This window comes from Ochlerotatus camptorhynchus, unplaced genomic scaffold, assembly GCF_037179485.1.
Source record: "Ochlerotatus camptorhynchus isolate MF236.1 unplaced genomic scaffold, CSIRO-AGI_Acam_v1.1 ptg000033l, whole genome shotgun sequence".
Classification (NCBI taxonomy): domain Eukaryota; kingdom Metazoa; phylum Arthropoda; class Insecta; order Diptera; family Culicidae; genus Ochlerotatus; species Ochlerotatus camptorhynchus.
In genome coordinates this window covers 121,024-134,361 of record NW_027040524.1, presented here as the reverse complement: position 1 = coordinate 134,361, position 13,338 = coordinate 121,024, and the positions used below count along the sequence as shown (strand labels likewise).

General features: G+C 45.1%; 1 protein-coding gene across 1 annotated transcript; it reads right to left on the bottom strand.

The window, feature by feature from the left end:
- Positions 1-600: 600 nt before the first annotated feature.
- On the bottom strand, positions 601-2,296 carry LOC135708758 (tyrosine 3-monooxygenase-like). The gene has a single exon (XM_065230901.1). It carries the CDS (start codon positions 2,273-2,275, stop codon positions 647-649), a length of 1,629 nt encoding a protein of 542 aa, XP_065086973.1. The 5' UTR covers positions 2,276-2,296; the 3' UTR covers positions 601-646.
- Between the last annotated feature and the right edge of the window lie 11,042 nt (positions 2,297-13,338).

The window sequence follows — 13,338 nt, the reverse complement described above, 5'->3', positions numbered from 1 at the left end:
TCTACTCTACAATGATCGATGTACAATAGGGATATTTTATGAAAATATAAAATAGAGGGCGTTACAAGGGGAGGGGAAGGGTTGGTTGCAACAAGGGTTCTAGTGCCTGTCTGAAAATTGCGGGTAGTTCTTTGGAGCTTGCGATGTGATGCGCTGAACACTCAGATCGCGAAATTTTGGTCGAATTCCAAAAGTTTGGCCTGAAAGTGTTTTGTCCACCCCGGCCCCGAAAGACCAGGGTTGATCTCCTGCTTCATTGGTGCCGTCCATATTCTCCGGAAAATATGAACGAGAGCTGCCTCAAGGTTGTTGGGGTGTTGATCTGTTGCGTCACGGGTGGGGTTCGGGAGTTGGATTAAAGGGGTATTGCTCCATTGTGGCTTCCCAGGATGGGTCCATTAGAGAGAGTGGTGTGAGAATACTGTTCTTGACCTGTTGCAGGTTTTGGCTGTTGATCGTGTGTAGTAGTTAAAACAAAAACCTTCTGGAATGTCCTGTCGTTCGTCATTTGCTTCGTTGGGGTTTTGGTCTCGAGTGCCAGGGGACGGGACGAGTTTCGAAGACTGACGCCACCCGATGGTTCTCTGATGATGTCATTTGATGAACGACTGGGGATTCACAGCATAGTTTTTTAGTGCAGCTGTCTTTAGCAGAACGGTTGTCGCAGCTTGGCGATCGCATTCGTCAGATGCCGGATTTCGGTGTTGAGCTGTGACACGAGGGTTTCGAGCTTGTCGACGGAGTCGAGCACTTCAACGCGCTCGGTGTGTGGGCTTAAGCGGACCTCGAACGGCCGGGACATGGTCGAGACCCAGCGGCGGAACTTCTCCATGGCATCCTCGAAGCTCTCGGCGACGTAGTAGATTGTCTGGTATTCTTGGTCCTGGTAGGACTGGACAGCGGTGCTTGTCGGATCGAATGCGCGGTGCACTGGCTTCTCACTGATGGCATGCAGCAGTTCTCCGTAAGCCGACAGCAGACTGGCACCGTAGGCCTTGATTTCGTTGTTCTCCTTGCACAGACCGAACTCTACGGTGAACCAGTAGACCGTAGATAGCTTCTCGATTTCCTCATCCGACGCATCCAGCGAGGCAAGACCAATCTCCCGGGAGAACTGAGCGAAGCTCGGATCGACCAGCAGTGGCATATGGCCCAGCAGTTCGTGGATGCAGTCGGGTTCTGGTGTGTGGTATGGCGAGTTGATGTGTCGGACGTACTGGGTGCTCTGGAAGATGCGGAACGCCAACGAAGCGAGGAAGTCCCAGGCGGCCAGCAGACCAGCAGCCGGACGCAGTGTGAAGCCGGTGTTCATGCGGAGGAAGTCGCTCATCTCCTGCAGTTGTGGAATGCGTTCCACGACGAAGATCTTCTCTTCCTCGAGCTTTTTGAACACGGTCACGTACTCGGAGCAGGCGTGCTTGGTCATGAGTTCCTTGACGCGGATGAACACGGCCGACCAGGTCTTGTTCTCGGTTTCGGTGTAGTTGATGTGTGGGATTGGGTCTCCGTACTTGTATCCGAAAGCGATTTCGGCAATCTCCTTCCTACGGGCACGGTATACCTGATCAGCGAAACCGGGGTGGTTCATGTCGAGATCTGGTTCGTACTTGGTCATCAGGTGGTTGCAGTTGTCCAGCTCGGAGGCATGGCTCGGGAACCACGGGGCCTTGACGTTGACGTTGTTCTCGGCCAGCAGGCTAACGCTGCCGAACGAGGCGGTTTGACGCAGCGAACGGATCAACTGCAGCAGATTGGACCGGGCCATGTCGACCTTGATGAGGACGTCGAACATGACTCCGACAGTTCCGTGGTAGATCTCAACGGCCTTCAGGATACGTCCCAGAGAGCCCATGCCACCACGTAGGTGAACCACCACGGCGGCACGGACCAACTCCTTCTCGGCCTCGGGTGATTCGGAAGCGGCGTTCTGCAGAACGACTTCCTCCTCCGTTACGCCAGCGTCGTTAATTTCATCCTGATTGTCGTTGGACTCGGTCTCTTCCGATTTGTATGGAAGATCGTCAGCTTGTGGCTGCTGTTCTTCGGCCTGGGCGACGGTATCTTCCAAGCTGGGATCTTCGTTGGCCTTAGTGCGGGCCTCGTCCAAAACCGTTGGCTTGGTTTGCTTAACCACAATAGTCTCAAAGCGGGCGTCATCAACTAGGGAACGGCGACGCGATGGGTAACCATTCACGCGGCAGAATTCCTCCAGCAGGCACTTCATGGCTTTCGGTGGCGAGTTGCGCATCTCAATGGCCAGATCGAGAGCCTTCATGAACTTGTTGTACAAAGGGTGGGTTTCCTTCTGGTTCTGAACAAATTACTAGCGGACAAAATCACACAGAAAGCAAGTGCTTCTGAACGCGGAAACAGTTTGGACAAAGACCAATCAAAGGCAGTACACACAAGAACCAGCTGGAAGCTACACACGAACGACACTTCAACCAAAAAACTACGTCTGTACTTTTTGATGAACTGCGATAAAGGCAAGATTCAAGACCTTTAGAAGTGATTTCGATCATTTATTAATTAATACAATACATTCCGAAGTGATTAGAATTATTTCTTAAGTGATTCAGTAACATTTCTGAACAGATTTTGTACTTTTCGAATGCTTTCTAACTTTCCCGAAGTAATACAGTACTTCTCAAGTAATTTAAAACTTTTTTAAATGATTCAGTACTTCCCAAAGTGATTCAGTACTTGCGGAAGTGATTACAAACTTTCCGCACTGATTCAGTACTTTCCGAGGTGTTTCCGAATTTTTCTGAAGTGATTTCGAACTTTTCTGACGTTATTAAGTACTTGGTGAAGTATCTCCAAACTTTTTGAAACGGATTCAGTTCTTTTCGAAGTGACTTAGTACATGCGGAAGAGATAAGCAAGTTTTATGGAATGATTCACTACTTTTCCAAGTGAATCCAGAATGGTTCATTAATTTCCAAAGCAATTCTAAGCTCTTCTGAAGTGATTCAATAAATTCGGAAGTGATTAATAACTCTTTCAAAGTGATTCAGTAAAACCTGAAGTAATCCCATACTCTTCTAAATTGATTCAGAGCTCTCCTAAGTGCGGAAGTGATAACAAACTTTTTGGAATGCTTCAGACATTTCGAAGTGAATCCAACATTTTCTGAAGTATTTCAGTAATTTCAAAGTAATTCTAAGCTTTTCTGTTTCAGATTCAGAAAACCTTGAAATAGTATTTAACTTTTCCATAGTAATTCAGTACTTTTCATAGTGATTCCAAACATTTCTAAAGTGATTAAGAACTTTCTGAAGTGATTACAAACTGAATCGATTCAAGCCCTTCAGAAGTGCTTTATATCATTTATAAAGTGATACAATGCATTCCAAAGTGATTGACTACTTTCTGAAGTGATTCAAATATTTTCTAAAGTGTTTAAGTATTTCTCGAAGTGATTGAAAACATTTCTGAACAGATTATGTACTTTCCGAAGTGCGTCCAAACTTTCCGAAGTAATTCAGTACTTTCTGAAAAAGATGGTTCGGTACTTTCTAAAGTAACTTTCCGCAATGATTCAGTACTTTCCGAGGTATATGCGAAGTTTTCTGAAGAGATTCCGAACTTTTCTGAAGGTTTTCAGTACTTTGTGTAGTGACACCAAACTTTTTGAAAATGATTCAGTTTTGTTAGAAGTGATTTAGTACTTGCGAAAAAGATACACTGAAACCTCCGTTTACGAAGTCTTTTTTTACGCAGTATTCAATTTACGTCTCTCCTTTTACGAAGTTAATCCCAAATAACGAGGTAGTTTTTTTACGAAGCAAATTCCAAATAACGAGTTTTTTTTTGTGATTTTGAGAAACTGGGATATACTGTGAAATACCTCCCAATATGGGTATTTTTGGAATCGGAGTAACGTGTAGGGACTGGAAATCGATGTGTGACGCCATTTTGAAATCCAAGATGGCGGCTTCCGGTTACAGAAAAACTTAAACATTTGAAATTCAAGATGGCGGCTTCCGGTTACAGGAAAACATTGAAATTTTGTCAAATACCCCACAATATGGGTATTTTTGGAATCGGAGTGACAGGTGAGACCGAAATACAATGTCTGGCACCATTTTTAAATCTAAGATGGCAACTTCCGGTTTCATAAAAACATGGAAATTCTGCCAAATACCCCACAATATAGGTATTTTTTTTAAATCGAAGTGACGTTGAGGGACCGGAAATCAATGTCGGACACCATTTTGAAATCCCCCGGTTTCAAAAAACCCATATTGTGGGGTATTTGACAGTATTTCCCAGTGTTTCTGCAACCGGATGTCACCATCTTGGATTTCGAAATGGCGTCAGACATGGATTCTCGGTTCTCACAGGTCACCCCGATTCCAAAAATATCCATATTGTTGTGTATTTAACGATGTTTTTCTGTTTTCTTGTAACCGTAAGCCGCCATCTTGGATTTGAAAATGACGTCACACATCGATTTCCGGTCCCTGCACGTCACTCCGATTCCAGAAATACCCATATTGCGGGGTATTTGACAGAATTTCCATGTTTTCCTGTAACCGGAAGCCACCATCTTGGATTTCAAAATGGCGTCACACATCGATTTCCAGCTCCTACACGTCACCCTGATTTCAAAAATACCCATATTGTGGGGTATTTGACAATATTTTCAAAAGCCTCTTTTTACGAAGTAAATCCCAAATAACGAGGTTTTTTTACTCACTAATTCGATTTAAAAACCCCGTTTTGGTTCGTAAATGGAGGTTCCAGTGTTACTGGAATACTGGAATGATTCAGTACTTTCTGATGTGAATCCATAATGTTTCAGTACTTTTCAAAGTAATTCTTAGTTCTTTTGAAGTGATTCAGTAAACTTTGAAGTGATTAATAACTCTTCCAAAGTGATTCGTAAGTGACTCCATACATTTCTGAAGTGATTCCGATTTTTCTGAAGGGATTTCAAACTTTTCGGAATCAATTTAGAACATTCAGAAGTGACTCATTGCCCTCCTAAGTGACTCCAAACATTTACTTGATGATACGCAACTCTTTGAAGTGATTCCAAACTTTTCTGAATCAATCTAGTACATTCAGAAGTGATTTGCAACATTGAGTACTCTCTGAAGTGATTTAAATCTCTTCTAATGTGTTATAGTACTTTCCGAAATGATTGAAAATATTTCTGCGCAGATTATGTACTTCCCAACTTTTCCGAAGTAATTCAGTTCTTCTGAAGCGATTTAAAACTTTGTAAAAGTGATCAGTACTTTCCAAAGTGCTAGCGGAAGTGATTACAAACTTTCCGCAATGATTCATTTCTTTCCGAGCTGTTTTCGAATTTTTCTGAAAGGATTTCAAAGTTTTCTGAAGGTATTCAGTACTCTGTGAAGTGTCTCCAAACTTTTTGAAATTGATTCAGTTCTTTTCGAAGTGATTTAGTACATGCGGAAGAGATAACAAACTTTTCTGGAACGATGCAGTACTTTTCGAAGTGAATCCAGAATGGTTCTGTATTTTCCAAAGTAATTCAAAGCTCTTCCGAAGTCATTCAGATAATGTTTAAGTAATCCCTTAATTTTCCAAAGTAAATCAGTACTCTCCTAAGTGACTCCAAACATTTATTAAGTGATTTCGATCTTTTTGAAGTGATTCCAAACTTTTCTGAATCAATTTAGGGGGAGGGGTTCTTTCCCAGATTCTGTACTTCTCGAAGTGCAACCAAATTTAGTAATTCAGTACTTTCTAACTTAAAAAATGATTAAGTTCTTTTCGAATTGATTAAGTGCTTGCGATAGTGACAACAAATTTTTTTGGCATGATTCAGTACTTTTCGAAGTGAATCCAGAATGAATCCAGAATGTTTCAGTATTTTCCGAAGTGATTTAAAACATTTTAGAACAGATTATGTATTTTCCGAAGTGCGTCCAAACTTTTCGAAAGGGATTCAGTACTTTCTGAAGTGACTTTAATCTTTTGTTTTCCTTGATTTGTTTTCCATCGATCTTGTATTCCGTGCTGAGCACCAATGCTACCAGGGAGGCAGCTCCCACACCTGGACCCTACCTATCGACCCATCAACTCATGAACCGAGGACCAACGGCTTTACTTTCCTTGATCAGAGGTGTTATGCCTCAGAACATCCCGGCGGCGCCGTCTGGGATTGAATCACGCTTACCACTACACCACCGCTAGGCGCCGCTAGGTGAAACTTTAAACTTCTCATGCGTGATTAAGTGCTTTCAGAAAGAGTTCAGTACTTTCCAAAGTGATTCCGAACTTCTGTGAAGCGATTCAGTCCTTTTCGAAGTGATCGCAAACATTCCAGAAGTGATTCAGTATTTTCTGATTTGATTTCGAACATTTCTGAAGTGATTTAAATGAAACTTTTTCTTAAGTGACTCAGTACTTTCCGAACTGATTCCAAACTTTTCTAAAGCGACTAAGTACTCTTCGAAGTGATTAAAACCACTTCTGAAGTGAGTCACTGCTTTCCGATGAAATTCCGAGTAACTGTTTGTGTTCGGGAGTAGCCTCACCCTACTCTAACTATGCCACTGTCGTTTGTACAAAACTCTCCCAAACTCTCACCACGTAGAATCGAACCATCCCTCCTCTCGTACGGACACTACCACGGAACCGATAACAGATTGGATAATAATAGGTAGCGATTACGATCGGGATGAATGACGTCACTGTGGTGATCGTCTAGCAGTGTAGGGATCGATAATTATAATATATTTAGGAATAGCCAGTCGGCTTTGACTCTCAAAGAAGGATGGATAGAGTAGCGCCACAAGGATTTAATATGTAATGTGTGTTGTGTAATGAACCTTGTAAATATGTAAAGTGTTGTAAATAAATTGTATGTTAATAGTATTAACTTGACATGGAAATATATTTTTTTTTATTAATTACTTTATTTGTACAGGCTCAATTGAATACATGGAAATATATGTGATGTGTGATTGAATGGACGAATGTGCTGTGTTATAAAGAATGTGGATGGAAGGAACCTCAAAAAGAAACCAATCGAAGCGCCAACATCCGCTCTTATAAAGGCGCCCAAGAAGGTCCCACCCCAGAAACGGCAGTGCCTTTTATTAACCCCCCCCCCCTCCCCCCTAAATGGTGTTGGGAAGGGTCCGGTAACCCAACAGTTTGGGTGATACTAAGCTTTTCAAGGTGATGCAATATTCAAATGAGTGTTGCAATACTTTGCTATGTGAGTTCGTACTTATGACGAGTAGTGTACATACTCAACTATAAATACAGTGTTTGGAAAAGTTTGGGATAGTTAGAACTAGAAAATTTATGTTTGAAAAGTATGAACGACAATCACAACCCGATGATCGTAATGATACGAGTATGCAAAAGAGTTTTGGAAAAAGATGTTAAATCATACAATTTCTAAAAAATCAGTTTAATAATTATAAAACATTGTTTATTTATTTATTTACTTATGTACCAATTAAACATTACAGAGATTATGAGCAAGCGGTCAAATGTATAGAAAATTTTGAAAAAGCACGAAGGGGGAAGATGAGTGACGAAAATAAAAATTAACTTTAAAGTCGTAAAATTCAACATTTTTCAGTTGGCAACATCTGTTGCGACAAAAATCAATTACTATATTTGATAATTATATAGTTTGACACATTAAAAACACCGAGGCTGAAAATTTTCAGAAATCTGTTTTTCTAGCCTTCATCCTTAATCATCGTCACCCGATACTGGCGTTCGCCGAGGTACTCATGTGCTCGGAACCACCTTTACCGGAGCAAAAGGGCACAGCCATTTGCATATTGATGCTTTCACACCTTTCGCGCAATGATCTTCTGGGACACATTTTCCGAAATTATTCACCTTGCCGTAAAGTTCACTGTCACCGGGGCAAGGAAAGCGTAGGCAGTGGGAACTTCATTAGAATAATTCATTCATACTGAGGAACATTTTGGGTTGCTACTTACTTTCCGGGAAGCGCCTCGGCCTTATCAGCACCATTGCAGAACTTGAGTTTGCTTCATTACATAATCTGCCGCATGCTTTCGCACGTGTTGCTCTGCTAGGAGGATAAATTTGAAATTCAACACTTTTTTCACATGAACGCATTTTCCCGAATGTTTAATGATCAATAAAGTTTTCCCCATCTCGTTCATGTTCTTGACATTCGTCTTGAAGTGTCGTTATATTCCAATTAATGTTTATTTCACGAAACGAGGCTCATAATGAAATTATCCATTACTGTAATGGAATATTCATACACACAAAAAAATGCAAAGAAAACGAAGCATCCTGGTTCGGAAATCCCAGTACAAACGAGCAACCGTAAAACGATAACGATTTGGAAGCAACAAGGGGGGGGGGGAAATAACAACAACAATAAAAATGGGCACCCACAACTGGAGCAACGCCGGATTTGCATGAGCTCGCATTTCAAAGAGGTCATATTTTCAAGGATTCGTCGTAAAAACAAGGTGTGTAAAGTGAAAACATTGCAAAACACAGAAAGGTGAGGTGCTTTATAATGTCCTTTTGGGGGAGGAGTTTCCTGTGTTTACTTGCGAAGCACTGTTGGCTACCGGAATCTTTTTGCAGCTTCAGTGCACTTATTTATGGGCTCCTTGGCCTCCTTTTCCTGACGGCCCTCAACGATGACGACGACGACGACGACTGAAAACGGTAGGTACTCAGTGACTTTGTTTGCGTCCAAATGGTGATTGTAAAAGGTGGACTTGAAAATGTGTGTGTGTGTGTTATGGGTGCTGTTAAAAACCCTTAGAGTTTGGTTCGGTGAGGGCCTACAAACAACGGGTGCGGCAGCTGTTCGGTGCTCGGTGGAAATAATTAAAAGATGCTCGTTGGGTACTGCAATGCAACGGCATTGGACAGTGATAAATGTAATAAAGTACATACGGTATGAATTTGGGTGGTTGAACAAAGCTGTTGTAAAAATAAATTTGTATTACTGTGGTTGGGCACATCTCAAGTAACATGGAATTATGTTGAGTAAATTTTTTGCAACCAAAGACACTTCTTATGTGTAGTTTTGAATCTATGCCAATTTGGTCACTGAAGAGTGATACAAATTTGCTATACATACTATCATTTAACGGTTTCCTATTTTAGCAAAAAGGACACTATACTATACCGTAACTTCCATAGACGAATTTCACGCTAGCTCGAAAAACGGTTGGCAGCACCCTCTCAGTTTTCAGTGAATCTTTGTGAGTGTATAGATTTCGTCTACTTAAGCAACTTTGCATTCGTGCAAAAATTGTTAAGCAATAGGTTTCAAGTTTCCCGGCGAAATCAACCATCGTGTCAACTGGCAGCAGTATCAGCGCTGTGTTGACACAGCCATCGACTACGACGTCCTACCGGAGTCGTTCGAAGAAGTCGATCGGTGTCTGCAAACCATCGAAGAGGCGATATCCCGTGCCAGGGATCAACACGTGCCAGCATCCACACAGGTGAGTCATACTCTGAACCTTGATAGCCCAACCAAAGATCTTACCAGGCTCTGTAACACCATTCGTAGGCAGTTCCAGCGTTCTGGAAATTGAAGACCAATGTCAATTGGCTAACCAACATTATCCAGGCCAGGATAGTAGAACTCAAAAATATCGATTTTGCCAACAAGATTCGCTCTCTCCCAGATTGTGCAAAACCATTTTGGAAGATGACCAAAAATTTGAAAAATAAGTCGAGGCCGATCCCTCCGCTTTCCTATGTTGACCAGAATTTTTTTTTTGACGTAGAACTACGTCTCTGTCGACTATACTGGGGTGCAAATCAAAAAATATGTGTGGTGAAGGAGTGTTAGGTTTTGAACGTTTGTAACTTTGTCATTTATAGATGAAATTAAAATCCAAATACGCCAATCGTTAGGATATTAAATAACGAACCTGTTGAAATAAATATTTTTCCAATTTTTCTTTAATTAAACTTTTGAAAATGTACAAATGATAATTTTATCACTGATTTCATGAAATAAGCCTTTTTCCCAAACCCAGTCATCATAAACGAATACCACTTGGTTGCACATCATTCTGCTTGAACCTGAAAAGATATAAATCAGCGCTGCTCTCATGCCTCATGCCTCATCACACATTCGCTGCCAGACTGTTGAGCAGTTCAGTCGATTTGAATTCTCTCTAGTTTCGTTCGTTCGTTCGCAAGTCGAATTAGCTCCGCGTTGTATAGTGACGCTCTCGCTGATTCAGCCATGGGTAAGAAATCGCGCGGTAACGCGAGTGCCGGCTTACCGGGAAAACAGACTCTCCCAGGAGACGGCGCGACCACCGAGCCAGCTCAGAAGAAGCAGAAGAAAACCCCATTGCCCGTCCCGACAGGCGTTGCGGACCCGCAGCCGGGGCCTCCCGGAACTAAACGACCCAGACCTGAAGACATCAGCGCCACCGCATCGGCAGCAAAAAAGCTGCTGAGCAACAATCCGTTCTCCGCCCTGCAGAACGGAGCCCAGCCGCAGTCGGACCCTGAGACGGTGCCTAAAAAAGTTAAGTTGCCACCCTTCTATGTGAAGGGCTTCCCTCCCGGGCTATGGGAGCAGCTGGATTTCTACATTAAGCAGGGCCTTCGCTGCACCATTCAACGGTGCACGGAAGGCTACAAACTGATGGTCTCGGCCGAAAATCACTACAACGCAGTCCAGGCCCTCTTGGACAGGATGAAGCTGGAGTACTTCTCCCACGACGTCGAGGCCACCAAGCCGCTGAAAGTGGTGCTGCGCGGGCTCCACGACATGGACACCACCACCTTAATGGACGAGATTAAGGCGAACGGCCTCAAGCCGGTCGAAATCCACAAGATGACCCGCAGCAAGGCCATCAAGTATCGTGACCAGCTCTACTTGGTCCATCTGCAGAAGAACTCCACAACCGTGAAGGATCTCCATACGACACGCACACTGTTCCACATCGTAGTGAAGTGGGAGCGGTATAAGCCAACCCACCGTGGCGTCACTCAGTGCTCGAACTGCCTATTGTTCGGGCACGGCACCAGGAACTGCCGCATGGCCAGCCGCTGCATCAAATGCGGCAAAAACCACAAGATCGACGACTGCGACAGCATCGAGGAAGCCGCTCCCACATGCGCCAACTGCGGTGCTGCCCACAAGGCCACGAGTAAGGCCTGTCCGAAGCGGGCCGAATACGCCGAGATCCGGAAGAAGGCCTCGTCCAACAACCAGCCCGGTCGCAAGAAGGTCCCGGAAAACAACGCGCAGAACTTTCCTCCGTTATCACCGGTCCAACCACGGCCAATTCCAGTGTTGGCGCCGCTCCCGCTCAACCAACAGTTGGCTGCTGCCCAGTCGGCTGCCGCTGCAGTACCCAGTCAAGCCTCCGGCCCATCGACGGATCCCCCTGCTCCGGGATTGGCCGGTACAACCGGTGAAGCTACAGACGATTCTCCGCTGTCAACGGATGAGATCGTCACACTGTTGGCCCAGGCCATCATCATCAAGCGCACCTGCGCAACAAGAACACAACAGCTCCAAGCTATCATCTCCTTCGTCGCTAATTATGGACCGTGAACCCATAAAGATCGCCAACTGGAACGCTCGCTCCGTAGGGGCGAAAAACATTGAGCTTGCAGACTTCCTCCGCAAGCACGACATCGACGTGGGCCTTCTCACCGAGACCCACCTCAAGACCGGTGACAGCTTCTGGCTGCCCGACCACAGCATTGTCCGGCTTGATCGCACCAGCTCCAGGGGGGGCGGTGTCGCGGTCATCATCAAGAAAGGCATCAAGTACTGCACCCTACCCCACTACCGCACTTCCATCATCGAGGCCGTCGGCGTTGAGGTGGAAACATCGACCGGAAACATCCGGTTCATCGTTGTCTACTGCCCCCGGCAATGTACCGTTAGCAATGGTACAGCACAGCAGTTCAAGAACGACCTTGCCATCATAACCCGCACCAATGCCCGCTTCGTAATCGGAGGGGACCTGAACGCCCGGCACGAGGCCTGGCGGAACTACCAGCAGAACCAAAACGGCCGCCTGCTATTCGACCATTCCCAGCATGGTCTCTATTCCGTCTGGTTTCCGGACGAACCAACCTTCACATCACCGGCGGGCAACCCATCGACGCTGGACCTGTTCTTGGCAAACACCAGATTAGCCAAGCCGGTTGCCGTCAACGACCTGAGTTCGGACCACCAACCGGTGCTGACCGAGCTGGGCTACAACGTGGCCCCTGCACCGTGCCAGCGGAAGGACTACCATCGAGTCAACTGGGTCCAGTTTCGACGCGTGGTCGACCGCCACATCGACGACAACCCACCACTCGACACAGTGGAGGACATCGACCGGGCTCTGGAGGGTCTCCATCAAGCCATATCCGTGGCTGACGAAGAGTGCGTTCGACGAGTTCCTGTGAGGGGTAAGTTTCAAGCAATTGATTCCCACACCAAACTCTTGATTCGGCTCAGAAATGTTCGTAGACGCCAGTTTCAGCGGACTGGGGATCTGCAGCGTAAATACGAAATGGTCGATCTGAATCGGCAGATCGCTTCCAGAATGGTCTCAATCCGGAACGAGAGTTTCGGGCGGCTCGTTCAGAACCTGGACGACCGTTCCAGACCATTCTGGAAGGTTGCCAAGGTGCTGAAGTCTCACCCCAAGCCCATTCCACCACTTAGAGTCAATGACGAACGGCTTATCACCAACGAAGAGAAGGCCAATGCAATTGGGGAGCACATTGCCCAATCGCATTTGCTTGGCTCTACAATCCCAAGTCCACTCGAGAACCAGGTTGTGCAGTGCGTCCAGACGTTAGATACCTCCCCTTGTGCCGTCCCTCCAGAAGAACGGATTACAGAGGAACAAATTTGCTCAGCGCTGAAATATAGTAAAAACATGAAGGCTCCCGGGTTTGACGGAATATTCAACCTAGCGTTGAAAAATCTCAGCCCGAGGGTCCACTCGCTGCTGGCTGCTATCCTCAACAGATGCTTGGAGCTGCACTACTTTCCAAGCATCTGGAAGGTGGCAAAAATCATCCCGATCCGCAAACCTGGGAAAGACCCTTCACTACCGTCAAGCTACAGACCGATTAGCCTGCTCTCAGTGCTGAGCAAGCTGTTCGAAAAATTGATCCTCAGCCGACTAAACAAGTTTGTGGAGGAACATGACATTCTTCTTCCGGAACAGTTCGGGTTCCGCAAGGGGCATTCCACCAATCATCAGCTAGTGCGGGTGATGAATAACATCCGAAGTAACAAAGCTGTATCCAAGTCCACAGCCATGGCCTTGTTAGACGTCGAAAAGGCGTTTGACAATGTCTGGCACGACGGACTTATATACAAGCTTTGTAACTCCAACTTTCCACCAT